The 27,225-nt window shown below is 40.0% G+C and overlaps 1 protein-coding gene across 2 annotated transcripts; it reads right to left on the bottom strand.

Moving 5' to 3' along the window:
• On the bottom strand, positions 1 to 27,225 carry LOC109725299 (kynurenine formamidase-like). 2 transcript variants are annotated; one of them, XM_020254441.1, is made up of 6 exons: positions 26,716 to 27,223; positions 11,261 to 11,305; positions 10,838 to 10,910; positions 9,277 to 9,374; positions 8,272 to 8,342; positions 1 to 498 (listed from the first exon to the last, which is right to left on the bottom strand). In XM_020254441.1, exons 1-6 carry the CDS (start codon positions 27,107 to 27,109, stop codon positions 373 to 375), a joined length of 807 nt encoding a protein of 268 aa, XP_020110030.1. In that variant the 5' UTR covers positions 27,110 to 27,223; the 3' UTR covers positions 1 to 372. The 2 variants fall into 2 exon arrangements, with proteins under 2 accessions (XP_020110030.1, XP_020110032.1); XM_020254443.1 differs by lacking the exon at positions 8,272 to 8,342 and having other exon boundaries at positions 26,716 to 27,225.

The following is a 27,225-nucleotide window of genomic DNA, read 5'->3' as shown; positions in this document are numbered from 1 at the left end:
TTACCACAAATATGAGTTGATAATAAAGATTTCTATATATACATTATGTATTCCTGATATCATGTACATACATACATTTGCTGTGATAGTAATTACTTTTGGTACAGAGCACAACTTTTCCCGCCATTAGATAGGCTAATTACACATTTTATTATTAACATAAGATGCTACATACATAAACATTTTTCTCTTTACATTTAGGTAGTTGCAGGCTTGTAGCATGTAGTAGATCTGACCAGGCAATTTTATTTTCCACACAGGATGAAACTTTAACCAAAGGCATAGTATGAAGCTAATGACATAACCAGAATGTTGTGTGAAAGGCATCAAGTGTAGCAGTATTTCTCCTTTGCAAGCTTAATATGAAACTTGCTATTTGATAAGGATGCACCTGATCGGCGAGCCCTCAGCTCCACGTAGTCTGAGAGGCAAGCAACGTAAGTCGTATATCCCAGGCTTGACGTTGTCCAGTTTTAAGGCTTCGACAAGGATAATTTCCTGGAGAAAGTAAATAAAATCAAACACGGTGAAAAAAGAGTAAAATAACACTTAAATTTCCATAAAGAGAGTCGACAAACTGTGATGAATTATAAAAAGTTACATTATATGTATGTTGTGTTGTGCAGCAGAGCATGGACTAAAATGAAGAAACCAATGTTCATGTGTCGTGCAGTTGGGCTGGGTTTGGCCTTCAATCTAAGGCGTATCACTATCTGGTTGTGAATAAGATCAAGTACATTATAATTAGTTCTATTCTATTAGATTTTAGGTTGTCACTCTATGAATTTGCTTCTTGATGGTCATTGCTTGGTTCGGTGGTGAAAGTTTTAAGCTTGCAACCATGTGGTTTGCTGGTATGAACCTTGAAAGTCAGTATTTCATCTGAAAATACTGTTAAGTTATGACCTTTTCTACTCTAGTGATTCTGCTTGGCAGAATAGGACCAAAATATGATAGTGGCCTTTTCCTAGTTATGGAACTCCAAATATGTAGGTTCTTTAGGCCGGAAAAAAATTGGTGTTATTGCCTTTGTATCGTTTAGCGATATTATGTTATATCCAATTAATGAAGCGCTGAACCATGTAAACTTTAGCGAAAGTTTTTTTTTTCCTTGCAAAAGTTTTGCTTGTGATGATCACATTGTCTTCTGACAAGCACTAAGCGAATTCTTGAATTTGCTCATAATTTTTGTTCATGATGAACTGTCTGTATGCGTTTTGCCCTTTTCTGTAAACTAAAATTTGTTAACTTTATTTTCTCAGCTGGCACACTAAGTACAATATCAACCCTCTGAGTTGCATGAAGATTGATCAAACTTGATATTGACCATATGTAGCAATTGTCTTTTTCTCTTCGTTTGCAAAGTTGCATTATATCAATCCAAAATTTTGTTTTAGCTGTCTCATCTAATTCACATCCTCAACATTTGTACTTTTCTTTTTCCCCTTTGATGTTAACATTTGTACATCATTGATGCAATGATGCGGTAAACCTTTCTTTCTTATCGAAGTTCCTAATCAGAGTTCAAGACATAGGCTTAATACTGCACATGTTTGACCTTGCACTCATGAATTTACTGCCTTTTTCCCTATGAACATTACCTCTTTAAAGCAAAGCTTAACACTGGAGTCCATTTGATTTTATGTGTGATTCTCATGTATATATTTGTGATTTTATTCCGCCCTCTCTTTATACTTGCTTATGCAAATGTACATGCATATACCAGTTTAAATTTCGGCAATCAACTATAATTTTTTTTTTATGTTTTGTTAAATGTCAGAAAATTCTTCTAACTGTTTATTGAGCTGGATCAAGTTGACAGTTGATATATTTGTGTTAAAATGTGCCTTATTTAAAAGTCTTTTAAGTTGAAAAAAAAAAATGCATGTTGGTCATTGATATATTCTATTAATCCAAGTCTGAGTTGGTTTATGTTCCATGTTGTAATAGGATACTGTCATGTCTCCGTGTACCTCGGATGTAAATGAGTGATTTACCACCTGTTACATATGTTCTTCCTGTGTGTTAATTTTGCTTTGTGATTTGTATAGATATATGAATTCCTGAAATGTGGGGGCCAAATGGGGACTATAATTTAGCCATCTAATTACCCATAAACCTACAGAATTAGCCACTTAACTGAAAAGAAAATGCAGGTCACATATTCTTTTAATTGTGATGTCTCTAATTTGGTATGAACTTGAGAATACAAATTTGTTGTCCACATAGAAAGTTTCTTTTTTTTTAATATAATTGCAGAATCACGGCAAAAAATGGAGTACCGACCTACAGCTATATGTAGGACAGAAATATATGTTATAGTAAAAAGAAGGAAAAGGACTAAGTTCCTATATTTATTGAGGGGGATGGAATTTCGCCTAAAATGGCCCTTTCTATAGTGGGAGCCCAACTTCTGTGACAGGCAATCCCTTGAAGGAGGTTCAATGAGATAAAAACAATGTTTCTAAATTGGCCAAAGAGCACAATATATATTTACATATTTCAGAACCTCAGTTCCAATTCAATCTCTTGGATGAGTACTCTTGTGTAGTGGTTGAGGATAATCTTTTAGATCTTAATAAAATCTAAGTCGGTATATTCTGCAAGAAGTGACTTTACACACATCCCTAGAGGGTTTGCTTATTGTAAGGATTGAGATTTTGGCAGAATAGCTAAACTCTCTGTTGACGATGTTATTGTGTGTAATTTAATTACATAAGCACTCTTCAAGTTTCGGGAGAAAACGAGTTAGGATGGAGAAGTTACGCGATCTGGAGTATTCACTTAAGTGAATAGTAACTCCGGTTTTCCAGAGAAGCCAGGGAGTAGAGTTGGCTTTCGGTGCGTATCGGACTCCGTTCTTATCGATCCAATAGCTCGTTTTGAACGGTTTAGCTATTCTGGAACCAATGGTGCTGATGGATTTCTGATCTGACGCACGGTTTTCGAGGAAACTGGAATACATATAATTTATGTAATTGTATGTGATTTTGCTTGTTGGAGAGAGGATGTTTTCGTCGTGAATCTGCAACCAAATCACACGTGATCGGACATGAGGATATGTTCGCGCATAATACACGTGCCGTGAGGGACTGGAATGAAAACATTTATCTTCGGAAGACTTTTCTGCAAAATTGCACATGTTATATAATGTTGCAACTAGGGTTTCATGCAGCTTTTGGACCTTCTTTGGCTCAGATGTGCCCTAGCCATCACCAGCATCGCCATGCCCTTGCCATGCGCGCGCCCCGACCGCCGGCAAGTGCCTCGACCGCCGGAAAATCTGAGCTAGGCCTTTTCTCCACCGTTTTCTCCACTTAGCCTCCACCATCTCTGTCCGAGAGTGAACCCTGAGGGATCTACACCCTGGAATGCCTTTCCCTAGCCTTTGCCAGACCTCCGGCAACCCCCCCTCTGACGGTCGCCGCCGCCCCCGAGCGCCGCCACCGCCGCCTTAGCAGGCTGCGGCCGAATTTGGGAAAAACTAGCCGTGGAGCTTCAGTTCCATTCATGTACTGCCGCCGCCACCTTGGGTCGGCCGCACTGTCCCCCTTGGGCCTCCGGCGAACCTCAGCTCGCCGGCGCCGTCGTCCCCATATGCAGCCGGCCGCCGCCCAGCTCGTTAGGGCCGTCCAGACCAAGTGCGGGCCGAGCCGGGGCTAGCTCTGCCTCCGGGCGCCGCCGCCGTTCCCCGCCGGGCGCGCCGCCATCCTTCGGCCCCCGGCGACCCTTCAACGTCGTCCTAGAGCTATCCCGGTCGCCGCCGTGGCCGTCGCGACCCTGTGAGCCGAGCCGAGCCGAGCCCCGCGCGGGCTCGGGTTGCTTCCGCACCGCCGCCGCCGCCTTCCATCGCCGGCTAACACGCGCGCTGCCTCCGTCGTGTCGGCCGCACCCACCCACCACCGTCGACCCAGGCCCCGGAGCCTCTGGTCAACCAGGGTAAGCCCAGGCTCTCCTCGCGTTTGCACAGCCAGGGGATCATTGCCCATCGCCGCTGCCGCCTCCCGTTGCCAGCCGACGCGTGCCCCGGCGTTCCTCCGTCGCCAGCAACCCCCCCTGCCAGCGCAACCGCCGTCCGGCCGCCGTCGGCCAAGCTGTGCTCCGCCTTGCTCCGGCGAGTGTAATTAGTGGTTTCTGCGCATGGTTTCCTGTTTGGATCGTTGTTCCGGCGACCCGAGGCTGTTCCGATGCCTCGGAAGGTGAGCACGGTGATCGTCGGTCAGTGTTGATCACAGTGCTCACCTCATTTAGGGTCCACGAGCCCCGGATGAGTGAGTTTGAGATGTTTTAGTTCCAGAGCGCAGTTTTCGCGGAACTTCGCATCGCTCGCACGCTCTCCACGGGGGCCGGCAGTGCTCCGAAAGGTGAGCACGGCCTCCGGCACGTTGATACCTGTCAGGAGGTGTCTCGGCTTGGCTGATTGACTATCGGTTTGCGCTGTCGGGCCATAAAACCCCGGAAATCGCATGAAATAATGCGATTTCTTGTAATCGAGAGGGCTTTTATGCAAATGTGCTGGTTGTGGCTGCTGTTGGCAGCGTGTGCGGGCAGAGAGTAACCTCTGGATTGATTGTCCAAGGGCCTAGGCCTTTGCGAAAATCGGAAAGTGATTTCTAGCGCGTTTCTCGGCGAAATCCACCGACGGAACGCGAGTTCGGTTTGGAATTCTTCCGATGGTGCTTCGTGATGATTTGTCCTGTTGCTGAGCCTTGTTGGCTGGTCAACCGCATCGTTTCGAGAGTTCGGAAACGACAGGTGAGCGACGGTGGGTTCCGGTGTCGAATTTGACACTTTCGAGAATCCGGATCGGAACGATTATCCGATGATAATCGTTTCGGAGTGAGTTAGTGTTCTAGCTGCCAAGAGACACGAACATATGTGTTTAGTGGCAGCGGGTGACTCGTAGTACGAGTCAGTGTGTTCCGGGACAGTTCGTGGGTCCCGGCGGAGTCCCGAGGCTATTTTCGGGATCCCCAGCAAGTTACGGTAGTCGGTTTGAGAAACCGATCTCCGTGGGATTGTTTGTGGGATTGTGGTTTCAGTGGTTGTTAGTTGTGGGTTAGATACTAACCCGGTGGACCCTCCGTAGGTCCAGTTGACATTCTTTCGCAGTCAGGAGACAGACGCGACATTCTTACATGTGGGTACTTCGATCCGAAGTCGGTACAGTGGTACACGCTCGGTGATATCCTCTTACCCTTACTCTTTGGTTATTACTGCTGTATAGTACATATATTGAGCCTTGCACCCTTGTTTATCGGTTATACTCTACTCGTTGTTTGTATGCTGAGTATCCTGAGTAGGAGTAGAGAAGCTTTATCTACATGTGATATTTGTTGACCCGGTTGGTCGGTTGTTGGATTCCGTATCTGTTGTTGGTCCGTTGTTGCATTCCGTATCTGTTGATCTGGTTGGTGGGTTGTTGCATTCCGTATCCGTTGACCTGGTTGGTCGGTTCTCGTACTACGTATCAGTGACCTTGTTGGTCGGTTGGACTCTATGATGACCTATACGGTCAATGTGCCCCGAGTGGGCAGGATTGTCGGCTGGTTGTCGACGGTTGGTTATTGAGCATTCAGCATTGATCGCCACTGTTTGTACGCATTTCACGAACACCAGCGGTCTGATCGACCGCAAGAGGGTGTTCTTTTTCGAAAAGGTGGTTGGGAGTGCCAGCCAGTGAGACCCGGGTGCTTTATGCGAGGGTTTTATGTACTTTCTGACCCGGGTGCTTTATGCGATGGTCATATACCTTTCGGACCCGGGTGCTTTATGCGAGGGTCACGTATGGTTGAGCAGTTATGGCACAGGCCTGAGGTGTTGCGGACCAATATGGCTATTCCAGATTGGGTATATTTGATATACATGTCCGGTTGACGCATATGACTATAGTAGCGGTAGTTTCATGCATACTTACAGTTCTTTCCTTACGGTTGTCTTGCTACTATAGTTTTGATATTCATGTATGCATTCAGTTATTAGTTACAGTAGCGTTTATGTTGTTTTTCATACTATATACTTATATATACATATAATTTATATATATATATATATATATCTCATTCATTCATTATCGTTGCTACTGTATTTCACTTACCGATGTTATTTATCTCTTCCTGATCCTATGAGTACTCCTCGCCTTCTTCGGCTTGCGGTACCTACTGGGAGGGGAGACATGTTTACATGTTCTCACCTCCCCCACCATTTTTCGGGTATTGCGAGCGGTGAGGGTTGAGACGAGACGTGAGACACGTTCGTAACGGTCGATAGAGCTTCCGACCCGGTTGGTTTAGTTTAGTTGCTACCCTTTTTATTTCTGTTGTTATATCTTTGATATATTGGTTCAGTTGGTTTTTGTTCAATTGGATAAATGTGATTTTAGTAAATGAATTAAAGAACTTATGATTTTCTTTGAGATGAAAACGGTTTTCTACCCCTCGTGGTAGCGTGTTTTAAAAAGGAAAAGGTTTCCGTGTGGGAAACGGTTTTGAAAAGGTTTTCTCGTGGTTTTCATAAAGTAGTATTTCAAAATGAGTTTTCGGGTAGGAAACATTTCAACTGATAGTTGTGGATTTATATTCAAATCTCTGTATATGAACCTATGGTGAATGGTGTATGTATATATGAATGTATGGTTATTTGTATATTCAATGGTAGTGGTTGTATCCTGTTTGTACTCTTGTACTTGTGCGACACCGTGCAAATACAGGGGAGACTCTGTCCGTGTGAACAGTGGACTCCCTGTATTTGTGGCAGATCTGGCATACCCTGGGGATCAGGTTTGCNAAAAAAAAAAAAAAAAAAAAAGTTCTAGACCTTTCCGCTGTGTTTTGGAACTAAAAAGAACCCCGGGGCGTGACACTTATACAAGAATATCTGTATATGGCCGCAGCTATGAGATGTGGGCTATCTCTAGAATTCTCATGAAATAATCAAGATGCATGTGCACAGCCATTAATGCACAAACTCGTGACGGAGAAATATTATACTATCTGTGTGATAATTGAAGTTTGGGATAAAGGAACATAATTCAATATCTGGTTCACTCCGATTCCTTCAGATGAATTCTTTTAACACTAAATGAGGTTAAGTCTTATAAGACATCTTATCCATTTCATAGTATAAACACTCAGCAACAATTTTCAATGAATTATTTTTAAAATTTTTATTTTTGCGGGGAATTATTGAAAATAAATTTTCAAAAACTCAAAATTTTCTTAATATGATTTTATTTAATGGAATTGGCATTGACCGGTCAATCGGCTTTTCCTATTTTCTTGACCACTCCTCTGGTTTGTTACAACCACTTCCCTATGCGTAGGAAAGGAGTTAAGAGGGTTTATAGTTTTAGTGGAGATCTATTACTTGAGTAACATAGTCCAGATAATTTTTTTTTTCCTTCCTAGTGGTTGTATTTTTTCTTATTATATTTTTCTATTTTATTTTGCTAAGTGTTGAAAGAGACTTTAATCTCCACCATGATTGTGCTCGTGGAGGAGAATACCTGTCGTATTTTGGGGCGGTGTTCACGATTAATCCAGCACGATGAATGGGAATACACCTTAGGACAGCATCTAACACGCATCTAACACGCTTCGGGTTTGTTGAATCTATTTTATTTATATTAATATTAAATGGTAAGTATTTAATTGTAATTTTGGTCTATACTTAAATTTAATAATCTTTTATTCACAACAGTTTGACGCATTTTTTGCTCTAACATTGGTCACATTACTCAAAGATATATGCAGACAACTACAATTTGTTGATCGCCTCTACAGAATGCTTTAGCAACTATATTCAGTTTATAACTGAAATTTGAGAAAGCATTGTTGCTCAAAAATATATGAAATGTGTAATTTCTCAGCACAATGTTACTTATATTCTTTGTCCTATTATCGTGTCCACATCATTTGACCTCCTTGGCACTATATTAGCTAATAAATAGCCCAATATAGTGGCCTATATCTACATTAGAATCATTGGTGCGCGACAAGGCTTTAATTGCTGCATCAATAATGTTCTAAATCTTACTAACAATGTCGAAAAAAAAACAAAGGAAAAGAGAAAAAAGTTAAGATCTCAAGGAAGCGGCTCCTTAAAGTATCATTTTGGAAATTAAGATGATAAGGAATATAACCAGGTAAACAGGTTAAGATTGCAGATATTAGCATATATAAAATAAAAAAATACGACTCCATGGAAAATTCCGTAAATACTTAAGATCTATTAGAAGGAGAATGAGGCGGCAAGGAGATTAAAGTCACGAACCCGGCTTTTGAGAAAAACCAAGTGGGAGGCGGCAAGGTCATCATATGCAGCAACTGATAAATAGTCCATCCCTACAATTAAAGGCAGAGTGTGACATGGTTGGCGAGAACAAAAGAAATAAGGAATTGTTCTGGCACATAAGGAAAAGAAAACAAGCACTTTCACGTCTACAGGGTTCCAATGCATTGATATTAATGGACAGAATATGCAATCAGAATAAAAAGATTGTTAAAACAAAACCACTTAATAAAGGTTGGAAAGAAAGTATCGTTTACGTCGGCATGAGAAATGATAACAAATCAGACAACATGAGTTTGGAAGATAAGCAACATGCAGAAGCAGCATTGTCTGTCCTTTACAAATCTGAGTCTCGTTCGAAGGTAAAAATCAAAATTGGCAAAAAATTGTATTATAGGGCCATTGTCAAATTTCATGATAAATTGGAAAGCAAAACAAGTTTAGGGACAAAAATGCTCGAATTTAATGATTGAGAACTCAAGTGAAACACACAGAGAGTTCATGGACCATTGATTCAATTTGCCCCCAAAGGACTCAAAAAATTGATCTTCCCACCCACCAGCTGCCCTTACATCTCAAGGCAGGTTCTTATCTTTACTGAAGCCACCCATGTAATGCAAGTTAGTTAGCATTATAAGGTACAGCACTACCATTTGGTCGCTAGCAGTTCACAAGGTCACTTTGCCCAAGGCATTTCTTTTTCATTTCCACCCCCTAGTTGTGTCTATCACCAGCCATATGACTGAAGAAGGTCCTTCGATTATGATCATTCTAAAGTAGGACCTTACTGTCCACATCTAAAGGAACTGCAAGTGGTACCATATGTCCTGTCATCAAACTTATTTTGTATTAAAAAAGAGAATTATTTTGATACTGATGATTTGTATATGTAGTATGACCTTGCAAACTTCATGCATGAATTACAAATACACTACTATATATGCTCAAGGGATTGAAGGAATCTGCAGGTAACTATTTGCAACTCACCAACAAGTTTGATGTCAGTGTTATCTACCAACCATTGTGCACCATCCTTCATGAAACCAACAAAGCTTGTATCACACTCTTTCTTCCACATAAGCTGCCTGAAATTTTTCTACAAATACTTAGTTGTCTGCCAACCCACATATATCTCGTTCTTGTTTGTAATTAATACTGCAAGTTAATAGGGTTATTTTACATACAATTTAGTCCATGAGCATAAACCATCAAATAGTGAAGTAGTACGTACCAAAGATCCAACATTCATAAATAAAGGACAGATTGAAAGATTCATTGCTGCATATGCAGCTGTGTAACAGAGAATACATCGTTTTTGGAAAGAGAAGTTGTTAATTTTAGTGGTCAACCTACATCTAGCCTTTGCCGTTATAATGAATTATTCCAGAATATGTATATCTAGAATTGTTAATGATTTATTCAAGAATATGTATATCTAGAATTGTTTGTGAATGGGAATGATACACTTAAGAGATTTAGTTTTCCCTCTCCATAATACTGTAAACTTATCTGAAGAAACTGTCATCAACATTAGAGGTCAAAGTGTGTAGAATATGCAACTTGACTACAACTTGTATTTATTATATAGATTTGAATCATTCGATGGAGCGCAAAATGGAAATACTGAAGTTTCATTCTTAGTATGATGATGACTTAACACAAATTTAAATTTATCTAACACAAATCCTGTGCTAGGAACCAGGGCAAAAGCTTCTCTCTCTACAGGAAACACCAAGAAAAAGAGAGGGATGATTACTAGTATACAGTAAGAAGAGGAATGCTATCTCAAAGAAAAAAGTAAAAAATGTATAAAACTTAACTGAACTTTAGTCTGTTTTGATTTAATTACCCAACCTTTTAAAATTTTGATTTTGCTACCCATCGCTTCAATTTATTTGATTTAAGCCATTTGATGATTCTTCTAGTAGAAAATTTTAGGCTCATTACTTCTATAAAATTGTAGTCACATGAGTTACGTGAAATATGCTAATCAAGCCCGCAAACGTAAATATCAAATTTTGAAGTCTAAGAGCCATTAAATGACTCAAATCAAATGAAATAAAAGATTAGGTAGTAAAATCAAAATTTTCAAAGGGTGGGTAGTCAGATCAAAATTAGATAAGTTCTATACATCGTTACCAAAAAATTAAAAAAATGCACAGGCGGGGCAAAACCAAGGCATTTGCGGTGTGTCCGCATTCTCCAATTGGTTGACATAACATCAACTAGTTGGAGAAGAGAATACTTGGTTGATGGCGCATTCAAATAATAGGAAGAGAAAGATTAATTAAACTCTTGATGGTTTGCTAGCCATTGGTTCTTCCAAGAATATTGGTTAATAGATTCCTTGTCATTATCATACAATAAGTCTCTTCCTTTTATTAAACCTGGTTGAGCTTCTGCCCAGAAGAAACTCTCATTTTTAGCAAGCTAATACTTTATGAAAACGTGATGAATGTGATTAGTTAGTTAAACAAACCAAAAACTACCAGATTAAGCTAGCCTATAATGGACTGGTTAGAAAAAGAAAAGTGATACTATTTGTTACCTGTCAGTATTTAGTGTCCTTAAAAGCACTCGACGAACCCCTCTGGGAATTTGCAGAGATTCCATTACCTCAGCTGCATGGTGTGAATCTTGTCATCCGCTAAAACTTTTATTTCTCAAGTATATGAAAATTTTATGCAAATATGAGCCACACAAGCAGACAAGATCAATTAAGCAAGAACTCCAATAGATAAATTTGACAAGCTAGTGTGTAGCAATGCAGTCTAAGGCCATCAAAACATTATTTTGACTACGTATCGTCATGAATTGCTTTATTCATTGGTTTTAATTAAACATATTCAGCAACTAATTTAGCAGGGTTATGCCCACAATTGATAAAGAAAGGAAATTATTTCATACCATCTTGCAGAAATGCATACGTATATATTGTGATCGAGTCTAAGCAGGTTACAAGAATGTTTACCTGTTATGTTCTTATCTCTTGGAACATCAACTAACAATGCTGGACCTGCTTGAAAATTAGCAACCATTAGGTACGTTGATGTTATAGCAAAGCATAAATGTAACAAAATATTACTCTTGCCCGGTTGATACTATGTAAGGAAGATAGCAAAGAATAGTAGAAAAAGGAAAAGGAAAGATAGAAAAGTTGCTACTACAAACTGAGATAGAACGGCATGTAGAACACAAACAAAGACCCTCCATCTCTATAACAGCATGTAGACAAAGACCCTCCATCTCTATGACAGCATGTAGAAAACAAACAAAGACCCTCCATCTCTATAACAGCATGTAGAAAACAAACAAAGACCCTCCATCTCTATAACTCTCCTTCTCCTTAACCTTATATCTCTTCATTTTTCCTTTCTTATTCCCTTGTCCCAGTTTTGAACATCTCAAATTTAGCACTCTGATATTCAAAGCCATATTTTGATGGATTTTCACAGTAGAACTTGTTTGAAAGATTAAGTTTTAGCTATATGTTTAGGTAGGAAAGTGAAGTAACCCGTATGATTCGGGAAGATCCTATGCACTTCTAAATGAACAAATGAAGGACCTACTAGATGCATGAATATCTTGTTCACCACATCTCTTTTGTTTACTCAAGCAAGCAGCTAAGTTTAAATACAAGTACTGTCAAAGGCATGGAAAGGCATGCCCATTCATCCTCTGAGTTATTTTCTTGGTATAAGATAAATCACATTGTAGGTGAAATCTACTATCCCAATAGATCATGGCTGCCAAGACCTTGCAAGGGATTAAAAACAACCTACTAGCTTGCAGCTAGAAAAGAAGACCTCAGAGAGTATAGTTATCACTAGACAACTTATCCCGACATCCAAACAAGCCCCATACACAAATATCTTGTTCAACATATCTCTTTTTGTTTGAGATAAAAAATTTTAAATTTCAAATAAAAAAAAGGCAATAAAAGAAATGGGGAAGGATTAGTATTCGCCTTAGATGACCAACCATCAAAAAGGAATAGAAATAAAAACATATTATTGCCTTATTTTCAAAATTTTTTGAATAATTTCCCAAAATGAAGAGGTCCTAAAATCACTATAAATTGGACCATAGAATTAAAAAATGGATCCTTGAAAAAAAAAAAAAAAGAAAGAAAAGAAAGAAAAAATATGAAAGCAAAAAAAAAAAAAAGAAAGAAAAAAAAAAGAAAAGGGAGAGAGGGCATGTCAGGAGGACCTGCCTCTCCCTCTCTCTGGTTCATACCCGCAGAGAGAGGGAGGGAGTTGGATCCTATCTCTCAGGCCAAAGAAAAAAAAAAATGAAAGAGAGAAGGAGAAAAAGAAAGTAAAAAAAAAAGAGTTGAAGCACGATCACGATGGCGACAGTTGCGACGATTCCGACGACGACGACGACGACGATCATGGCGACTTCCCCAACGACAACAAAGGGAAATGCATGCATACGAATAGTGTAAGGATGATTTTCCTTGTCAATTTGATCAACCCGACCATCTTCGTGATAGGTTCGAACCGATCAAATTCGACATCAAATCGTCACTTCCGCCGTACGTATGCATCGCCAATCCCTAAACCGTGCAGCCATCTTCGCGATAGGCTCGACATGGTCGAGTGATCGAGCGGCCATCTTCGTGATAGGCTCGACACGATCAAACCCGCGTATGCATTGCCAATCCTTAAACCGTGCGGCCATCTTCGTGATAGGCTCGACATGATCGAGAGGGTTGATCGAGAGGCCATCTTCGTGATAGGCTCCACACGATCAAACCCGAGCATTTGGACAAATAATAAAATAAAATAAAATAAAATATTAAAAAAAAAATGAATGATGAACATATTTTAATTTGCCATCTTCGTGATAGCCATTGTTCGAATCATTCGCTATCTTCGTGATCGGCACATATTTGATCGAGCGGCCATCTTTGTGATAGGCTCGACACGATCAAACTCGCATATTTGGACAATAAAAAAAATGATGAACATGTTTTGATTTGCCATCTTCGTGATAGGCATTCGTGATAGGCTCGACACGATCAAACCCGTATATTTGGACAATAAAAAAAAATGATGAACATATTTTGATTTGCCATCTTCGTGATAGGCATTGTTCGAATCATTCGCCATCTTCGTGATAGGCACGATTCGACTTGATCAACACGACCATCTTCGCAATAGGCTCGAACCGATCAAATAAAAAAAAATATATATAAAAAGAATGATGAACATATTTTAATTTGCCATCTTCGTGATAGGCTTGACCCGAGTCCGATTAATTAAACAGGGTCACGATCTTCGTGATAGGCTTGACCCAAATTCGGTTCATTAAACCGGGTTGCCATCTTCGTGATAGGCTTGACCCGAGTTCGGTTCATTAAACCGGGTCGCCGTCTTCATGATAGGCTTGATTCGAGTTCGGTTCATTATACCGGGTTACCGTCTTTGTGATAGGCTTGACCTAGATTCGATTTGGTTAAACCAAATCGACTGCATTAATATTTGGTTTGAACTGAACCCAATATAATTATGAATTCAATTTGAATTTAATGAAAAAGGAGAAGCTAAGCTTAAGTCAAACCGGCTTGGATACAAGCTCTAATTGAACCTACCGAAGTCAACGTCGGTTCACGCCGGTGATGGATCAGAAATAAATTAACGACCAAGTTGGTGAACCAAATCTACAATGGTAAACCAAACTCATAACGGTGAATCAAGCCCAAGTGTTAAACCACATATATGTCATTGAGCGGAACACGCAACAGTGAACCGAACCAAAATTGAGTTGAACCGAACCTAAAACGATGAACAGAATCGACTTATAAGCCGGTTCAACTCAAATCGAACTGAGACTCAAGAGCTTTGAATCAAACCAAATAATGAACCGGTTCGACCTGAACCGAACTACAAGTTGGTTCAACTCAAACTGAACCATATGAGAATCGAGTAGACCGAACCACGAGTCAGTTCAAATCGAACTGAACCACAAAAGGGTTCCAAGTCAAGCCGAACCAAAGCATATGCCAGGTTCAACTCAAACAAAAGCACAGAAGGTTCGAGCCAAGCCAAGCCAAACCAATTAAAAATCGGTTTAAACCGAATCATAAGGGATTCGACTTGAACCGAAGCGGATCCGATCCGAACTGAACCAAAACGAATCCTGTCTGAACCAAATCATAAAGGATTCGACTTTGAACCGAAGCGGATCCGATCCGAACTGAACCGAACAGGATCCGGTCTGAACCAAATAATAAGGGATTCGACTTGAACCGAAGTGGATCCGATCCGAACTGAACAGAACCAGATCCGGTCTGAACCAAATCATAAGGGATTCGACTTGAACCGAAGTGGATCCGATCTGAACTGAACCGAACCGGATCCCATCTGAACCAAATCATAAGGGTTTCGACTTAAACCGAAGTGGATCCGATCCAAACTGAACCGAATCGAATCCCGTCTGAACTAAATCATAAGGGATTCAACTTGAACCGAAGTGGATCCGATCCGAACTGAACCGAACCAAATCCGGTCTGAACCAAATCATAAAGAATTCGACTTAAACCGAAATGAATTCGAATCGAATCGAACCGTAAAGGATTCAACTTGAACCGAAGTGGGTCCGATCCGAACCAAACCATAAAGGATTTGACTTGAACTGAAGTGGATCCAGTCCGAACCAAACCATAAAGGATTCAACTTGAACCAAAGTGGATCCGATCTGAACCGAACTGCAAAGGATTTGACTTGAACCGAAGTGGATCTAATTTGAACCGAACCATAGAAGATTCAACTTGAACCGAAGTGGATCTGATCTGAACCGAACTGCAAAGGATTCGACTTGAACCGAAGTGGATCTGATTTGAACCGAACCATAGAAGATTCAACTCGAACTGAAGTGGATCCGATCTGAACCAAACTACGTGAAGATCGAGCTAAACCAAACCAAACCATAAGTCAGGTTCAACTCAAACAGATGTACGGGAGATCCGAGCTAAGCCAATTTGAGCCGAACTACTTAAACATGATTCGAAGTCGGTTCAAACCAAACAAAACTATAAAAGGTCCAAACTAAGCCAAACCGAACTGCAAGCTGGTTCAATCCAAACTGAACCATATGAGATTCAAGCTGAGCCAACCGAACTCACAGTCGGACCATGAACCAGTTAGATCCCAAATCAAAATCAAAGGCAAGCTCAACTCAAACCGAACCATGTGAGGATCGCAGCAAGCCAAATCAAACATAAACCGGTTTAATCTAAAGCGAACTCGGAGAGAGCAATAAGTGATTTGGCCCAAATCAAATGCAAAAAGGTTTCAAGCCAAGGCGAACCACAAGAGCTCAACCCAAATCAAATACAGATCAGTCTTAAACTAAATCACAAAGGTTCGATCCGAACCAAACTGAAGTATAAGAGAGTCCAAGTTGAGCCGAACTATAAGGGCCTAACCCAAATTAAATTCAAAGAGATCTCGAACTACATCATAAGGGTTCAACCTAAACCAAGTCTTGACGGGTCCTGAACGAAGGTGTAACGGTCGATTCAAACCAAACTTGAAAGGGATAAACCAAAATCTAAAGTCCAAAGTCCACAAACAAAACCCCAAAATCCAAAGTCCACAAATAAAATCCCAAAACCCAAAATCCACAAATAAAACCCAAAACCCAAAGTCCACAAATAAAAATGCCAAAACCCAAAGTCCACAAATAAAACCAACGACCGCAAAGTCGTTAAACTAAACAACCCAAGTTCAAATGACCGCAAAGTCGTTAAACTAAACAACTCACATTCAAATGACCGCAAAGTCATTAAACTAAACAACCCAAATTCAAACGACCGCAAAGTCGTTAATCTAGGTAACCCAAATTCATACAGCCGCAAAGTCGTTAAACTAAACAACCCAAATTCAAACGACCGCAAAGTCGTTAAACTAAACAACTCACATTCAAACGACCGCAAAGTCGTTAAACTAAACAACCCAAATTCAAACGACCGCAAAGTCGTTAAACTAAACAACTCACATTCAAACGACCGCAAAGTCGTTAAACTAAACAACCCAAATTCAAACGACCGCAAAGTCGTTAAACTAAACAACTCACATTCAAACGACCGCAAAGTCGTTAAACTAAACAACCCAAATTCAAACGACCGCAAAGTCGTTAAACTAAACAACTCACATTCAAACGACCGCAAAGTCGTTAAACTAAACAACCCAAATTCAAACGACCGCAAAGTCGTTAAACTAAACAACCCAAATTCAAACGACCGCAAAGTCGTTAAACTAAACAACTCACATTCAAACGACCGCAAAGTCGTTAAACTAAACAACCCAAATTCAAACGACCGCAAAGTCGTTAAACTAAGTAACCCAAATTCATACGACCGCAAAGTCTCTAAACTAACCAACCAAATCCAAACGACCGCAAAGTCGCTAAACTAAACAACCAATCAAACCGACTGTCATGTCGTTAAACTGAGATACTCAACTCAAGTCGACCGCCATGTCATTAAACTAAGCACCACAACTCAAATCGACAGCCATGTTGCTAAACTGAGCATTTCAATTTCAATCGACCGCCAAGTCGCTAAACTGAGCAAATCAAATTCAGATATGACCATCAAGTCGTTAAACTGAATATTTGACCATCAAGTCGTTAAACTGAACATCTGACCGCCATGTCGGTAAACTGAGTGCCAAAACTCAAACCGACCGCCATATAATTAAACTTAGCACCAAAACTTAAACCGACCGCCATGTCATTAAACTGCGCACCTCAACATCAAGACGACCGCCATGTCATTAAACTGAGCACCAAAACTCAAATCGACCGCCCGACCGCCATGTCATTAAACTGTGCACCTCAACATCAAGCTGACAGCCATATCATTAAACTGAGCACCAAAACTCAAATCGACCGTCATGTCATTAAACTGAGCACCTCAAACTCAAACCAACAGCTATGTCATTAAACTGAGCAACAAAACTCAAACCGATCGCCATGTCATTAAACTGGGCAACTCAATCTAAAGTCGACTGCCATGTCGCTAAACTGAGCATCACAACTCAAACCGACCGCCATGTAGCTAAACTGAGCATCTCAACTTCAATCGACCGCCAAGTCGCTAAACTGAGTAAATCAAATTCAGATATGACCGTCAAGTCATTAAACTGAACAAATGACTATTAAGTCATTAAACTGAACATTTGACCGCCAAGTCGTTAAACTGAGCAATCAAATCAAACCCTTTTGACTGCCATGTCGTTAAACTGAGCAATCATATTAAACTCCTTTTGACCACCATGTTGTTAAACTGAGCAAACCAATATCAAACTCCTTTTGACCGCCATGTCGTTAAACTGAGCAAATTAAAATTAAACTCCTTTTGACCGCCATGTCGTTAAACTGAGCAAATTAAAATTAAACTCAACCTCGACTTATTTCAAACGACCGCCATGTCGTTAAACTGAGCAAATTAAAATTAAACTCAACCTCGACTTATTTCAAACGACCGCCATGTCATTAAACTGAGCAATCTGATTCCAATATCATTAAACTGAGCAATCTGATTCCAATTGACCATCAAGTCTATAAACTGAGTATTTAGTTTTATAAAATCTATGTACAGTGGGGGAATGCCCCTGCTTAAGCCATGTACAAGGCAAATCATATTAATAAAATTTTATTTGTCTGTTTGGTCTCTTTTATTATCAGCATTTATATTCGGTCTCTTAATCGAGGGTTCCTTAACACTGAAAGTGTGGGATAATTAACAGCAGATTCTTGAGTCTGTTGGAAGCCATGAATCTGTAATCCTGATTTTAAAACAAAATTTAGACAAATTTAATCTGTACCATGAATGACCACTCGCCTTAGAAATACCAACGGCGGGGCCGGTTCGTTCGCAGCAGACACTTTTGTTTACTCACAAAGACTGCACCAATTGGCAGATTAGAAGTATGAATAAATAACTACAACAACATACTATATTCAGTTTCAAAGTCCAAGATAAATCACCTCATTGGTGGTTTATTTTTTTTCAATTACTTGGTTTGATCCATCTGATGATTGTTCCACTTTAAAATTTGGGTTTGTCATTTGTTCTGAGGCACTTGTTTAGATTATGTCACATGATTCACAAAACTGCAATCTCATTAAAGTAAGCAGTGTGCCTAAATTTATAACAAAGAGCTCATCAAATGGCTCAAATCAAATAAAGTGAAAGCTAAGGTTCCTTATTTTTGGTTTTACTATAATAAAATTAAAACTTGTAGGCCATATTCGGAGCATGAACATCATATTCAGTAAGCAAGTAGTATTCGGTAAGCAAGGCGTGTAATTAGGACTTTTTTATAAAATGACCCTGTCAAAATTTGAAATTTGCAAAATAACCCTGTCAAAATTTTATTTGGAAAACTAACCCTCCTTTCGCCACGTGGGCACCACATCAGGGATTTTTTATAAAGACGATGAATCATCTTTGTATCATTCCTATGAAGACGGTGAATGGTTCACCGCCTTCATTAGACGGTGATTGGTTCACCACCTTATGAAGGTGGTGAACCATTCACCGCCTTTAGTGCAAAACCATGCAACGCAAATCTTTGCAAGTCCTAGGCGTGGTGCCCTTGATAAGACGGTGAATCGTTCATCCTCTTCATAAGGCGGTGAACGATTCACCGCCTTTAGTGCAAAATGAACTCCGCCTTTATAGTCGTGCTGTGCCCTAGAGAAGGCGGTGAATCGTTCACCGCCTTATGAAGACGGTGAACGATTCACCGTTTTCATAAAGTATACCCGAGCCCCAACCCGACCCCGACACCTCTTCCTCCCTCTCGCGCTTTCGCTCTCTCTCTCTCTCTCTGCCTCTCCCTCTCCAGGAGCCCTCACCGCTCGTCGCCGCCCCTGCCGACGTCGCCCCCGCCAGTCGCCGTCGCCCCCCGCATCCGCTGCCCGTGCCAACCTCCCTCAGCAACCCACATTGCAGGTAGCTCTATTGCTACCTGCTAGATTTTGTCTTTTTCACTACTAGAAGTACTTAGTTAATTTAAGTTAGGTTCTTATTTAATTTTATTACTCAATTAGCATTGTTAGTATTGTAAGTATTATTGGCATTGTTGGCATTGTTGGCATTGTAGCAACAGGTTAGACTAGGTTTAAACTAGCCATTAGCCTAGTTTAGGTTTAAACTTTTTGACGAGCTTGTAGTTTAAACTAGTTTTAAACTAGGTTTAAACCTAGTTTAAACCTAGTTTAAACTAGCCATTAGCCTAGTTTAGGTTTAAACTTTTGTATTATATTCACTAGATATTTTGAGAGGAGATTTAAAAATTTCTTTCTGTGTAGTTAAAATAGCTAGTCGTCGGATGTTGCTTAGTGGTCATTGGGATAGACAGTTAGTTACGTATGGAAATGGTCCCCGACATGTCGACGGTCGAAAGAAATTGATCGCGATTCGTTCAGATACGACATATACTAATTTTGAGACGAGAATGTATCGTTTAGTAAATTGTAATAGAGAAGAATTTCGTCTTAAATTCACAATTCGATGCCCTACGGGAGCGAATGAATATATTGCTCACGATATAGTAGATGATGAATCATTAGAGGGATTAATTGGATTGTTTGAATATTATAGATGTATGTCAGTATACATCGAGAAAGATTTATATCCGTCAGAAACACGATATCAGTCGCAAGGCTATTACACAAGACTGCTTCATAATGATATTAATATGGGTTTTTCGGGTTAATCCAATTGGTGACCACGAAGTTGGTAATGAACCAGGCGTAAGGATGTCAAGGTAAGTGATATTTCTAGATTTCGGTGAATATTTTCTTTAATTATTAAATATTTTGATAAATTTAAATTATAAATACTGCAGACAGAGTCAGTCTACACGTGCGCAACCCTCGACGTCACGTGAGGAACCCACGATATTTCATGCACCTAACAAAAATTTTGATTGGGTGTAAAGAAAATTTTGATTCTTTTTAAATTAATAGTAAGTGAAAATGTACCTAATATAGTAAAGATGCGGGCCCCATTGCAAGCTATCTACGTCCTATGAAAATTGGAATGAAGTTCTTGATAATATTGTCGATGAAGGAGGTGATAATGACGGTAATCAGGAGGATGCACCCATTCATAATGATGATCATTATACCAGTAAGGACGACGATTGGAATGATCTAGTTGCTGACGTTGAAGATGATCACAATGGTGGATTAAATTGCCTTGCGAATGCCATTTACAGTGTGAACGACGACCTGCATGTAAACAACGAATATGTAGACAATCCTGACGAGGAACTTGATTTTATTGACCATCTGGAGCAATTTCCTACAGATAATAATTGGATAAATCAGTATGTTGTGAATTCGACTGAGTTCAATGTTAGGCGTACCAATAGCGATCTACCTAGCATTGACGATACTTGGCTTCGTCAAATCTTTTATGATAAGGCATCTTTAGTGGAAGCTCTAGATGATGGCACATTGCTCACAATGGTCAGACAAAGGTTTTGAAATCCACCAAAACAACTTATACAGTAAAATGCACAGTTGAGAAATGTCCTTGGAGATTATACGCTTCCGTTCCTAAAGATGCAACATATTTAAGAGTTAAGACATATGCAGGTCAACACACTTGTGTTATTCCAATGCTAAATGCGGCGCACTGATATGACATATAAATTTGATACATATTGCATTTCTATATACATTTGCAACTAACACGTATATTTTTCAAATTTTAGATGAACGAACGCTGGCGGGTTACGATTTAGAGCAAATGTTAGGACAACAAATATTGAGTTTTATCGAGATAAGTTAGATCAGCAGAGAGAGTCCCAGGTACGTATTAATGCAACCATCTTTTTCAATATAATACAAACGTATTAATACATTCAGCTAACTATTATTGGCTTGTTTACAGATTATATGGAGACCGTACACTGATACTATTATAGCCGTGCTACCGGCATTTTGTGTACAGGGCAGTGAGGTGTGGCAGTCGAGGACGACGCTGGTTTCATTTCAAATTGTTGAGATTCATGTACCGGATCGAGTCCTACGACAGTTTGGTCTTCTCCAGCATATACCCATTAACGTGGAGACCATCCGTTGTGTCACTTCTCAGGGGCGGCCAGATGAGGATTAGGCAATCTTTCATACTGCACACATCGAAAGATGGGGACAGAGATTACAGCACATTTTTTACCAACTACCGATTGCCGATGATGACCTGATACAGGCGGTCTCCATTTATATGCAGTGGTATTGGCAGATAACGAGAAGATGGATTTTTCGTTCAGTATAACGTCCATCATTGACTTACCAACCTCGTGGCCAGACAGAGAGAGCTTTGGTACAATCACTCATATGTTAATTATTATTTTAATCTTATATTTAATATAGATTGGAAAAGTGACTTTTTCTCTATAATGCAGGTGGACGCATTACGACAGACTCACTACAGCATCAGAGAGCTAGTTGATAATCCACCTAACATCCATACGATGCTGGAGTCTTTGACGGGCATTTGTGCCCATATTCAGTCGGTACTGGAGCATATTCCTGCCATACCTGTTGTCGCTGATATAGAAGGTCGAGATTTTGGTCATGTCTCGGCATCGGGTCATCAGATAAGACAGTCACCGTCTCCTATTGGATCATACTCGACATCGAGCAAGCGGTGTCACGATCTCCATCTCCTACTGATGCTGCAGTTATGACCGTCGGCCCTTCGACATTTTTTTTTTGACATTGGACTCGCTGCCGCCGCCAGTCTCTCGAGCATACTTTAGATCTATCTATTCTTGTCGTCATGGCGCGTCATCATCACAGCCCCGCTCAGCATCTACACCGGCCATTGTCGAAGGTGATCGACCTGAGCCAGAGGAGACTTAGGCGATTCCGAAGCATCCTGAGGACATCATTATCGCAGATCTCGATCAGATGGCCGGTATCGAGCCACTTGATGATGTACCTCATGCTGAGCTCGATATTGATCGTGGCCGTAGACGTGGACGTGGGCATTTACGAGGATGTCGAGGGAGAGAAAGATCGAGAGACTGACATTTTTATGATTTAGATCGAACACATTGTATAATATTATATATCTCTCTATTTTGTTCATATTTGTATATCTTTCTGTGTTTTTGTTGATATTTCTAAGCTACTGGTTGTATCTTGTTGTTCTACTTGTCTTGCTATGTTTCTTGTTGAATTTTTTGTTCTCGTGAAAATTCTTGCTTCAAACTTGTTCAAATTGGTATTAAAAACTAGCTAAAAAAAGGGTTGTGCGCTGTTTGCACTAAAGGCTGTGAACCATTCACCGCCTTTAGTGCAAACAGCCACACCCGCAAAAATTTGGCTAAGTCCGGGGCTGAAACACTGATATGACGGTGAATGGTTCACCGTCTTATCTGTGTTTCAGCCCCAACTCCAGGACTTAGAGAAATTTTGGTAGGTTTCGGGTGTTTTGCACTAAAGACAGTGAATGGTTCACCGTCTTAGCAAAACGGTGAACCATTCACCGTTTTCTCAAGGGCACAGCCTTGCTCAGGCAGACTTGTTTGAGCAGTGGGATTTGCACTAAAGGCGGTGAATGGTTCACCGCCTTATAAAGGCGGTGAACTATTCACCGTCTTCTCAAGGGCACAGCCTTCCTCAGGCAAACTTGTTTGAGCGGTAGGATTTGCACTAAAGGCGGTGAATGGTTCACCACCTTATGAAGGCGGTGAACCATTCACCGTCTTCATAGGAATGATACAAAGACTGTAAATCATTCACCGTCTTTATAAAAAATCCCTGACGTGGCACCCACGTGGCGAAATGAGGGTTAGTTTTCCAAATAAAATTTTGACAGGGTCATTTTGCAAATTTCAAATTTTGACAGGGTCATTTTATCAAAAAAGTCCATGTAATTAAATGCCTAAAATGGCTACCGAATTCGACCTTTTTAAGTCATTTTTTTGAAATAAGATAACTCACTTTGCAGGTGAAATATACTATCCTACCAAATTGTCGATGTCAAAACCTCCTATGGAGCAAAAATCAAACTCCCTAGTTCCAATCACACGAGCAAATATTTGTATAGAATAAGTTGTCATTGAAAACTTATTCCAACGTTCAAACAGGCTTAAAGAATAGTTCATAAAAGATCATACTTCGAAAATATAGAATGCAGCAGAAGTATTAGTTTACCCCTTTTTATGGAAGCAACTCGCATTAACTTTTCTTCAAATGTGACCTATCATGGTTCATAGAGGTTGATTCACATGTCCTTAAATTGTTGATAAAGATCTTCTAACTCTCCAAACTTGCAGTAAACCGAGCTACGGACGAGCTAGGTGCATATTCCACCGTTTAAGAATATATAGAAGCACTAGGTTAATGGAGAATGTAGATTCTCTCTCTCACAAGATGGCTCTTGAATTTTTCAGGAATTTGCACAATTTTTTGGATATTTTCTTAGATCTCTTGCATATCTTATTATTGTAATTATAAGAGAATCGCCCGTATATTTATATAGGTTACCAACACCCAAAAAAATAAGTAGAGGATTAGTCCAAATAGTTTTATGGTTGTTATCCGAATATGATTAGAAGATATATCTAATTAGCTTTTCATATTAAAAGCGAGATCAAATCTAGTGCAATTAGACAACATAATAATCATCGGATGGAGACCGATCATAAACGCATCCGATTTGGTGACCGAATGTCAACATCTCCAACTCGCACATGATGGGATCAATGTCATCAAAAACACTTTCTCAACATTACACCACCATTGATTCCATTCATACAAAAAAATGAACGCCAAGTCAACCCGCATTTTAGGAGTGCTACAGGAGAAATCGCATAAGGCCAGCATAAAGACATCAACCCTCAAAAATATAAGACTCGTGATGCCCAATACTATTATATTAAGTTTAGTTCAATATCTCTAATCCCTCAAAGAGTCATGATAACCTCTGTTGTGCACATCATAACACTAATGATTATATCACTCTCCTAAAGCGATACAACCTGCCGACAATAAATCAAAATGTCTCAATATAATCTGACTAGTCTTTCTTGAGCCCTCATGCCACTAAGTTGAGGACTGACTGCTTTCCCAGTAATGCGTTGTAAAGCCGCATCACTCAAAGCCCATAGGAAACACCCAAAGTAGCAACATCAATTCTTTCACCTTATGATAAAGTCATAGTTACTAAGGGCATCAAATATATATAGGACATAACCTCAAAAAAAAAAAAAGTCCATGAAAACTCACACGATGAGAAAGCAAGAATCCATGCACTTATCTCATTCATATGGTTGCTCAAGCACATGTAGTATGAAATACGTGATATGGCAGAGAATCTCAATGAGCGTATGTCCTTTTCAGTGCCATACGGATCTTGATTCAGTCACTCCCAGAGTGTCTAACCCAAGGTTTAAAGTGTCGTGGCAGAGGGGCGTGCCGCTATCTGCCTGGCACGGTACGGCACAGGCACGCTTCTATACCGACACATGGTACGCTTGTGCGCCAATGGATACGCATGACCTCCTACTAGCACGCTTTGGCATGGATTTATTTTAATTTTTTTATTCCAATAAGCTCTTATAATATTATTTTGAAAGATTTAATCAAACAATTATAAATATTTACTATATATAGCTTACTATACTCATCAGTTAATATACTTGTAAGCTTTTTTGTATATATAGTACAATTATATCTGATGCAGAATAAAAAATTTTTATAGGTTGAATTCTTAAAATGCAAAAACTTTCTTTCTTTCTTTGACAATATTACAGTCTTTCTTTTATAAAATACAAAAAAAATAATTTTAAAAAGTATTTGAAAAAATTATTTTTTAATTAATTTTTTCAAAATATTAGTAGATCTATCAAAAAAATTAAGCAATAAATTATATGACAAATAAATAAATAAATTTAAATATCAATTGATTTAATTTAGCTTTTAATTTTATCAGTATTTTCAATCTTCTAGTGCAAAAATAAAATTTTATGTTTGATGTACCTAAAAATTTGTTTATTGAGTTTGATTTTGTTTCCCTAATTTGCCAAAAATTCCAGTGTGACAAATTTTGATAAAATAATTTATGAAGAAAAAATGGATGTCTGTGGTGGAAGCGTATCGACCCGAGCCCGGAGCTCACCACTAACACCTGAGTGGGGTGCGGAGGGCTTTGCCCCCTGCGGTATAGATCGGATATGTAAATTTTTAATTTACCGGTATAGTGATAAACAAAAAAAATTAAATTATAATTTTTTTGACTCACCTTACAATTAGATTTTCGATTTCTAATGTCTTTGGGGGGGTGTGGGTTACCCGCAATGCTTCGGGTACCCCAAAGAACAAAACAAAGAAAAAAATAGCAAAAAGCAAAAAAAAGGCAAAAAAGCAAAAAAAAAAAAAAAAGCGCAATGCCGGCACGGCACAGTGCTGCGGCACACTGCATCGTGCCGCTCTGTCTCATGCGGCACGGCACCGTGTGCCACGGCACAAAGGGGGGGGTCCGAGACCCCCCCCTATACCCTGCCCCCTTCTTGGCGGCACAATACGTGCCGCCCTGTGTCGTATAGCATGGGGCGGCACTTTAAACTCTGGTCTAGCCTATGTTCTTCATTTGCTCACTATCTCAAGCGTCAAACAGTGGCCTTACATCGGGTCTAAGTATACAAGTCATATGGATCGTCGGACTATCCGTATACGGTCTCACTAATGGCCTCATCTTGATACCAACCAACGCGACCTTATCTTGGTACCAATCTCTAAAAGCAATAGGTTAATGAAGGATGTGCATCCTTTTTCTCACAAGAGGACTCTTGAATTTCTCACGAATTTACGATTTTCTGGATATTTTCTAAGGTCGCTTGCATATCTTATTATCGTAATTATGAAAGAGTTGCCCCTACATGTATAAGGATTCCCAACACCCTAAGGGGTCATTTGGTTCAAGGTTTATAAGATTTCAACAATCCTTTATTTTTTCTATTGAAAAATTTTGAATCATTACTATTCAACTCAAATTGGATAGTTAAAAAGGTAGTAGTAAAGTAGTGAAGTTATTATAGATTACTAGGCCTGTAGGAATATTAGATTATCATGGGGTAGAAGGTATTCTCATTCTTAACAAACGCCCAAGTCAAGTGGCTTGATAAATTAGTTACAAACTTATCATTCCGAATATAAAATACACAATATTTCCGGAATATTACAAATCTTGAATTAAATGGCTCCCGAAAGATAGGAAGAAGAGTAGGCCGAATCGGATTATGATTGTTATCCTAATATAACTAGAAAAAGATATCTATAATTAACATTTTAAAATAAAAGAGAAATTAAATTTAGACCAATTAGACAATATAATAACTGTTCCGATTCGATTCGACCGAATGCCGACAAGAAATAAGACCGTACCATTGAGCACGCCGAGGTCGAGGCTGTCGATGTCGAACCCGGCCTCGAAGTACTCCTGGTAGAAGTGGCCCGGGGCGTCAATGTGGGTGCCCGTGTGGGTGGAGAGCTTCAGCTCGGAAAAGTTGGCAATGGAGCCGTTGGCCATGGAGAGACGGAGCCAGAGGAAGCGGCCGATGCCGTGCGCCGTCTCGCACTTGGGCATGTCCGGATGGATGGCGTGGGTGATGTCCACGATGCGCCCACCGCCGTACTCCTCGCGGCGGATCGGGGCTAGATCGTCGGTGCAGGCGGGCTGGAATGGAGCGGCGCGGAGGGGCGTCGGAGTTAGGAGGACAGGGACGACGACGGCGAGGAGGACGAGGAGGAGGGTCGGGGGTACGATGGTCCGCGCCATGGCGCACGGTGGATTCTCTCTTTGCTCGAGCAGGGTTTTAAAGCAGGGAGTGAGAGGCAACAGAGGAAACGTATTAGTGAGTGGCTGTACCGTTGACCATGGCAAAAGAAAATCAC

The sequence above is a fragment of the Ananas comosus genome, linkage group 19 (genome assembly GCF_001540865.1).
Source record: "Ananas comosus cultivar F153 linkage group 19, ASM154086v1, whole genome shotgun sequence".
Lineage (NCBI taxonomy): Eukaryota > Viridiplantae > Streptophyta > Magnoliopsida > Poales > Bromeliaceae > Ananas > Ananas comosus.
This window is presented reverse-complemented; position numbering and strand designations above follow the sequence as displayed.

Coding starts and splice junctions, on each gene's coding strand:
- LOC109725299 (XM_020254441.1), bottom strand. CDS start 27,109: ATGGCGCGGACCATCGTACCCCCGACCCTCCTCCTCGTCCTCCTCGCC. Junction 11,306..26,715: donor CGACCTCGGCGTGCTCAATG/GTACGGTCTTAT, acceptor ATTTTCAAGCAG/GTCCAGCATTGTTAGTTGAT. Junction 10,911..11,260: donor AAGAGATAAGAACATAACAG/GTAAACATTCTT, acceptor CACACCATGCAG/CTGAGGTAATGGAATCTCTG.